Raw genomic sequence first — 7,834 nt, 5'->3', positions numbered from 1 at the left:
TTGTTTGGCGGGTCCGGGCTGGGGATTCGAACCCGCCACCTTAGGTGTACGTGGCTGGCACCTTAGCCGGTTGAGCTATAGGCGCCGAGCCCAGTATATTTCTTTAAAGTAATTACAATATTAAAAATACAGCCACATCAAACATGAGTAAGCATTTGTATTCAAGATAACATAAAACTGTATTCTATTCTTAAAGCTTCTCATATGGTGTAGCATTCGATTGACCATTATAAAAACCCTACTCACACAGAACCAGTTACCACTAAATAAACCCTTCAAAGGGAGTCTAACATGGATCAAACATAAATCTATTAGAATGGCATACAGAGTTCACATTATTTTGTTTATGCCAATAAGCAGATCACTTCTTACTATAGAATCAGTCCTAAAAAGGGTGGAATTAATTAAATTAAAATATGTAGTTTAAATGCAACTTGAAATTAAATGAACTATGCAGTTAGACATAAGAAAATCTGGGAAGTAACTCATCAAAACATTAGAAGTGAATATTCTGGGGGTGGCAGGGACGGGCAATTTTCTAAAACTTTATTTTATTATATACTTCATACCTCTCAAAGTATAACTTTATTATTAACAAAATATTTAGGTAATAAAAAATACACTTCAGAAATCTTGTGTTATATTTGGGGATAATGAAAGAGTATTAATGTGTGTGTGTGTATATTTTATTATTCTCTATCCCGATTCACCACAAGGTTCCACATGAAAGTCAAATACCTAGCTCTACCTTGTAACATACGTTTATAATTTAAATTGGCCTTTAAAAGCAGAGTCCTACTTTTGAGAAAAAAAAAAAAAAGGAAGTCCATCACACACCAAGTATATTACCTAAGAGTGGAACATACTTAAAATTTTAGTATAAACTCCACAGCAGTGCTTCTGTGTTAGATACTTTATGATTTTTATTAAGTGTAGTTCACTCTAACAAAGCTATCTATACGTAGGAGAATGCTCTAATAGCAATTTATTAATTGATGTGTTTCAAAGACACTTTCTTAAAAGATTATGATAAGCACATGTGGTGTTTTACCCACTTTCAGTTTCATTTCGCTTGATCATGCCTTGGCATTCGGCTAAGATAGTCTCCTTAAATGATGTCACCAGGGCATTTACACAGCATTCCATGAGCTGAAATATATAAAAAGTTAGTCAAGACTACTATAAGCTTTATAGCACAAATCTATTCCACTTTGCAAAACCACATTGTTCAAAAGGAAGTAATTAAGCATACTGAAAGTAGATTCTACTTACCTTCACTACAGGATTATTAAAAAGGGATACTCTACATTAGATTACCAAAGTACATTTCCCCTTAAGGAAAAAGCTATGAAACTTAGGTTAGAAATTTAAACAAAATTAAAAAAAAAAAAAAAAAAAGAGAAATTTTTTAAAAAGTCCCCCCAAGAAAGGGAGAAAAAAAACCCAAAGTATACAAAACCAAAATGAAAAAACAAATCTTGATTAACTCTTCCTATAACTCTTCCTATTTGGAGAGACCCTATATAGGAATTAGATTCTAAAATTCTGTAAGTAGGAATAAATTCATTCAACATACCATTACTGGATGCCTACTATGTGCAGGCATCAAACAAATGTTAGGAGACAGATAAGAATGAGATGTAACTGCTGTTCTAGAAGAGATCGCTGTCTAATTGAGGGTGAGGAGTGGGGTAAACCTAAAGTGCTAAATACAATTTAGTTAAGTGGCATTATATGCACATACACACATATAACAAACAAAAAACAAGTTAAGAAACTGCTTTTTTCTGGCATAGTTAAAAAGAGGCCTCATTCACAAACTGGTGTCTAAATTGGATCTTGAAAAATAGTTTAGGTCCTAAAGTAAGGATTAAGTATTATAATACAAAACTGAAAATGGTAGGGAAGAGATAGACAGTGGAAGAGAAGGCTAGAACGTTAAGCTGGAATCAGAGTATGAATGAAAATCTACGATTGGGATTTTATTCTATAGGTTGAAAAGGAAGAACCAATGAATTTTTTTTTTTGAGACAGTCTCTCTTTGTAGCCCTTGGTAGAGTGCTATGGCGTCACAGCTCACAGCAACTTCAAACTCTTGGGCTTAAGCGATTTTCTTACCTCAGCCTCCCAAGTAGCTGGGACTACAGGCGCCTCCCACAATGCCTGGCTATTTTTGAACCCACCAGACTTGGTGTAGGTGGCTGATGCCATAAACACTGTGCTACAGGCACCAAGCCAATGGATTTTAAACAAAGGATAAGTATAGTGAGGTTCTCCTTCTGTCAAGTCCTCCTTAAAGACCAGTGTAATGGCAGTAGGCCAGCGATATGAAACAAGTGGTAGGAAGACAGCAAAAGAAGGCAGGATCTAGTGTTCTAGGAGGCTATTAGGAAGATCCCAAATGGGGTTGAAAATTTTCATACCTCTTACTACAGAGATCAAATAAAATATACACGGTGTGAGCATTGAAGCAAGATGCGCTACGTCTCATAGTATATCCCTTCTGAAAAGCATGCATCTATTTATAGTATATTAAGGGAGGGAATTAAATTCTCTACCTCAACCACTGGGTAGACTGATTCTATACTAGCTCTGAAATAGGTTCAATTAAAAATGCCTACATTAAGCAGCAAAACCAGACTAAGGATAGGTAAATCTAGCTATCTGTAACTAACAGAGAAAAAAGAAAAAGTGCAATGTAAATAAGCTCTAAACTACTTCATTGAAAACTGTGACTTCAGGACAGGCATGGTGGCTCACACCTGTAATCCTAGCACTCTGGGAAGCAGAGGCAAGAGGATCCCTTGAGCTCAGGAGTTTAAGACCAGCCTGAGTAAGAGCAAGGCTCTGTCTCTACTAAAAATAGAAAAAAAATTAGCCAGGTATTGTGGTGGGCGCCTGTAGTCCCAGCTTCTTGGGAGGCTGAGGCAGGAGGATCCCTTGAACCCAGAAGGTTTCAGGTTGCTATGACGCCATGGCACTCTAGCCTGGGCAACAGAATAAGAACTCTGTCTCAAAATAACCAACCAAACAAAAAAAACTTCACTTAAACATTTATCTTGTTTAGTGGTAATCTAAATTTTGCAGATCAAAAATGTAGACCAGTGTGTTTCAGAATGTATGTCGCAAGATCAGGTTTTTGTTCTGTTTTGGGTTTTTTTTGAGACAGAGTCTCTATCACCCAGAGGTTGAGTGCTGTGGCATCATCATAGCTCACAGGAACCTCAAACTCTTGGGCTCAGGTGATCCTCATGACTCAGCCTCCCAAGTAGCTGAGACTACAGGTGTCTGTGACAATACTTGACTAATTTTTTTCTATTTTTAGTAGAGACAGGCTCTCATTCTTACTAAAGCTGGTCTGGAACTCCTGAGCCCAAGCAATTCACCCAACTTCGCCTCCCAGAGAGCTAGGATTACAGGCATGAGCCAGTGCACCTGACCCATGAGATAAGTTTTAATGGCTGTGACCAGCTTCATAAAAAACCACAAAGAACAAATGAAACATTATCAGAGTGCACTGCAAGTTATAACAATGAATATTATTCTAAAATCTTCATTTCAGCTATGTACAAAATAAATACAGTATAGTAACCCACAATATAAAATTTATTTCTTATTGTGGGTTACAAAGAGAATTTAAAGGACAGGCTTAAATAAAAGGTTGTTAAATTGGTTTCTAACTAGAAAGGTTAAATGAATTATAACAACAGGTACCTTTTAGTAAGCACTTACTTTGTACCAGGTGTTATGCTAAATGCTTTACATAGATGGTCTCATTTAACCCACATGACAACCTTATAACATATATATTTCCTTTATGGGGACATAGGCTGAGAGTGGTTAAATAACTTGCAAACATTGCATAGTTAGTTCTTAAGGTCTAGAAGTTAAAATCTGAGGCTAGGTAATGTAACTCCATAGTCTCTAACTTTTCTTACTACACTAGCACAGCCTGTATACGTAACTAATGGCTGTATGCTCAGAACTGAGTTAAACATTTTATTTTATTTATTTTTTGGCGGGGGCTTGGTTTGAACCTATCACCTCTGGTATATGGGGCCAGTGCCCTACTCTTTGAGCCACAGGTGCCGCCCCTGAGTTAAACATTTTACATAATAGAAATACAAAACATGGTTCATACCCTCAGTGATCTTACAATCCAGTTAGAGATTACATGCCTAAAATATGAGGATGCTTGATATGTACAGAGGTATATGAAAAGAGGTTCAACTTCACTAATAAGGCAATGGAAATAAATGCATCACTACACTATGAACTTTGCAAGGACAGAGACTGTGCTCTGTCCACAGCGACCCAGTCACGGCCTCACATACAGCTAGTCAGTGATAGGTAACACAACAAAGCCGTCTATGATCAGGCTACTAAATCTAGTGGTAGAAACTAGATTAAGTACTATGGGGATTCAAATAAGAGGAATTGATGAAAGCTAGAGAAGACGGGTTATATAAGGATCCTTATTGAGGCAGAAAAGTAAAACATGACTAAAATGAATTCAAGAAAAAAATGAACAGAATGAGTTATGAAGGGTCTTAAAAATCAGGGATATGAAATAATGATAATCTAATTTTTGAATAAAGAACTAAAACAACACTGAAAGTGATGTATTTGAAAGATTAGCCTCCCCATGACTGCATTAATGTACATAGTATGATTTAATAAAAAGAAAGAAAGAAAGAAAGATTAGCCTGAACTCACAAGAGAAGAAATAGAAATGGTCGATGATTAGAATAAAGATGCAGACTAGCTCAGGCAACACAGTGAGACCTTGTACCTAACATGATTTTAAAAATAAATAAATAAATAAATAAATGAAAATATGTCCAGCCTCATTAATAAATTTTCAATGTACATAAAATATTTTTAAATCTATGATACCTGGAGATTGGCAAAAATTAATAGGCTGATAAAACCCAGGTCAATAAAAGTATGGATAAACTCATTTCTGAAAGTCAGTTTGGTGTTTAGTATGTAGCAATCTATAAAAAGTTCACACGCTTCTGGGCCAGGTGTGGTGACTCATGGCTGTAATACTAGCACTCTGAGAGGCTGAGGGGAGTGGACTGCTTGAGCTCACAAGTTCAAGACCAGCCTGAGTAAGGGCAAGACCCCGTCTCTAAAAAAATAGCCAGATATTGTGGTTGGTACCTGTGGTCCCAGCTACTCAGGAGGCTGAGGCAAGAGGTTTGTTTCAGCTCCAGAGTGTGAGGCTGCTGTGACCTATGACACCACAGCAATGTACCAGAGGCAAAGATGTGAGTCTCTGTCTTGAAAAAAAAAAAACAAGAAAGAAAAATGTTCATTACCAGGAGCATTCCATTCCAAGAAATAGCCAAGTGTGAAAAAAGATGATAGCATACAAGGACATTGCAAGAAGCACTACTTATAAGCAATAAAGCATAAACGACGAGAGCCGTCAGGACTGGTTAGGAATATTACTGAATATATGTGTGTGTGTTTGCTAGTGTCATAAATGTGTTTAGAATTTTAAAAAGTATAATTTCATAAATTTCTTTTAAAATGCTAGAACACAAGGAAGGGATAGAAGAAGAGAAGGAAATAGGGAGGGAAAGAGGAAGGAAGGAAAACAAAAGCAGCAAAAAATAAAGGCCAAGAAAGGAGGAAAAACAGAAAGAAAAGGGCTGGGCTCTTGTAGCTCAGTGGTTAGGGTGCAGGCCACATGTGGAGGCTGTAGGGGCAGGCTGGTGGGTTCGAACCCAGTCCAGGCCTGCTAAACAAAAATAAAAAATAACCAGGTGTTGTGGTGAGCACCCACAGTCCCAGCTACTAGGGAATCTGAGGCAAGAGAATCACTTGGGCCCAGAGTTTGAGGATGCTGTGAGCTATGATGCTACCAGCACTCTATAGAGGGCAACAAAGTAAGACTCTGTCTCAATTAAAAAAAAAGAAAGAAAAAAAAAGGAAAAAAAGAAAATAGATCAACCAGACAAATACTGTAAAATGATGATTGTTGAATCTGGAGGCTGGGTAGGAGGTTGGGGTTCAGGATACTATAATATTTTCTCTGTGCAACTATTTGAAAACTTTAATAAGGAAGGTTTTTGTTTTTTTTTTTTGAGACAGAGCCTCAAGCTGTCCCCATGGGTAGAGTGCCCTAGCATCACAGCTCACAGCAACCTCCAACTCCTGGGCTCAAGCGAGTCTCCTGCCTCAGCCCCCCAAGTAGCTGGGACCACAGGTGCCCACCACAACGCCCAGCTATTTTTTGATTGCAGCCGTCATTGTCGTTTGGCGAGCCTGGGCTGGATTTGAACCCACCACCTAAGGTGTATGTGGCTGGTGCCTTAGCCACTTGAGCCACAGGCGCCGAGTCAATAATGAAGGTTTTTAAAAATGACAAAGAGAATTATGGTATAGATGCCTGTGTATTGAAAAATCCTTCAGAAAACCACATTGCCTAGGCCGAAAAAAAAAAAAAATCGGGAGATTTTTTTGCTAGAGTTCTCTCCTTATTTCAAGTGAGTTTTGTCCTAATAAGAGGGTCAGTCCTTGAGGACAGAGACCATATTATTTTTCTTTTGTATTTCTTCCCCATCATTTACCAAAGTACTACATACATAGTTGATTCTAAGTATATACCTGTTATTTGAAAATACATCTAGAATGGAAAGGACAGTGATAAACCATCTCTCTCACCTTGTATTCCCTTTCTGTCTCCTTTTGCTAGCTTCCGTGAAGAAAAAAATTGTTTGCCATATGCCATCAACTCCTGCATTTGTTTGCCTGAGATGAGCACAACTTCTAAATCCATAGCAATCTCTCCCCAGAGGTCTGCAAGGTGAAACACTTTAACTATCAATGTGCTTGATGTTTTACCCTCCTCTACATCAAGATTATCAACTCTTCAAGACAATGCTTGCCATAAAACACAGCAGGCACTCAGTAAGTGTTTGTTGAATGAATGAATTCAGAAGTCTGTGAAGATGAAGGGGGAGGTAGGCAGGCTAAGAGATGTGGCAGATTCTTCTTTTACTGGTATTCACTTTGCACAATTAATTCTACTGCACTGAAATTTAGTAAAAGCAACAAGAACAATTCAGATTTTCATTAGTCATATAACTCTGTATAAGTAATAATTTTCTTTGCCTCAGCTATGGGAGTTGAATTAAAAATTATCCTAAGATTTTTCCACTTATAATTGTATTTCACCATTATCAAGACCTTAACCATACAAAGTATCTGTAGTATATTCAAGAATTTATTCTATGTGTGATAAATTCTCCTCAACACTACTTTTCTACCATTACAGCCAGTGGCACTTGCTTCATTTTTAAACTAATTAAATGAGTAACCCTTTACAGAGAGCAATGAAGAGTTTGGACTCACCTTGACTTTTTGAATACCATTCTTCACATACAAAATACTGAGGTACTTATTTTAGTATTAATAATTCATAACTTGTGACCTGGTTGCTTGTTCAGTTTTTAAAATCAGTTTTGCACATATAGTAAGTTTCCACTTATCTTAGAACTAATAAGGAAAATTCTCCAAACCAGAGCCCCAGTAGTAAAGCTACTGTGCCAGGGACAGTGCTTAAATGTTATTATCGTACTTCATTTAATTCTGACAACATATATGAGCATTATTCCATCTTATACTTAGGAAACCAGGGATTATCAAGGTTAAGCAATGTGCCAAAGTATAGCACCTGCTAAAATAATAGCAGTGGAAATAAAATCCGTATCTTTTTTTTTTTCCAGATAGAGTTTTACTTTATTGCTCTCGGTAGAGTGCTGTGGCGTCACACAGCTCACAGCAACCTCCAACTCCTAGGCTTAGGCAATTCTCTTGCCTC

The 7,834-nt window shown here is 37.3% G+C and overlaps 1 protein-coding gene across 1 annotated transcript in view; it reads right to left on the bottom strand.

The window, feature by feature from the left end:
• The window catches only part of CUL5 (cullin 5), a 122,477-nt gene that overhangs the window by 38,889 nt on the left and 75,754 nt on the right, over window positions 1-7,834 (bottom strand). Inside the window, exon 8 of the mRNA XM_012808138.2 lies at window positions 1,056-1,149. Coding sequence (XP_012663592.1) covers window positions 1,056-1,149 — 94 coding nt within the window. The remainder of the gene's footprint in view (window positions 1-1,055; window positions 1,150-7,834) is intronic.

Source organism: Otolemur garnettii, unplaced genomic scaffold, assembly GCF_000181295.1.
Source record: "Otolemur garnettii isolate 467f Iridium unplaced genomic scaffold, OtoGar3 scaffold00086, whole genome shotgun sequence".
Lineage (NCBI taxonomy): Eukaryota > Metazoa > Chordata > Mammalia > Primates > Galagidae > Otolemur > Otolemur garnettii.
Note: the sequence above shows the minus strand (reverse complement) of the source record. Positions and strands in the feature narration are given on the sequence as shown.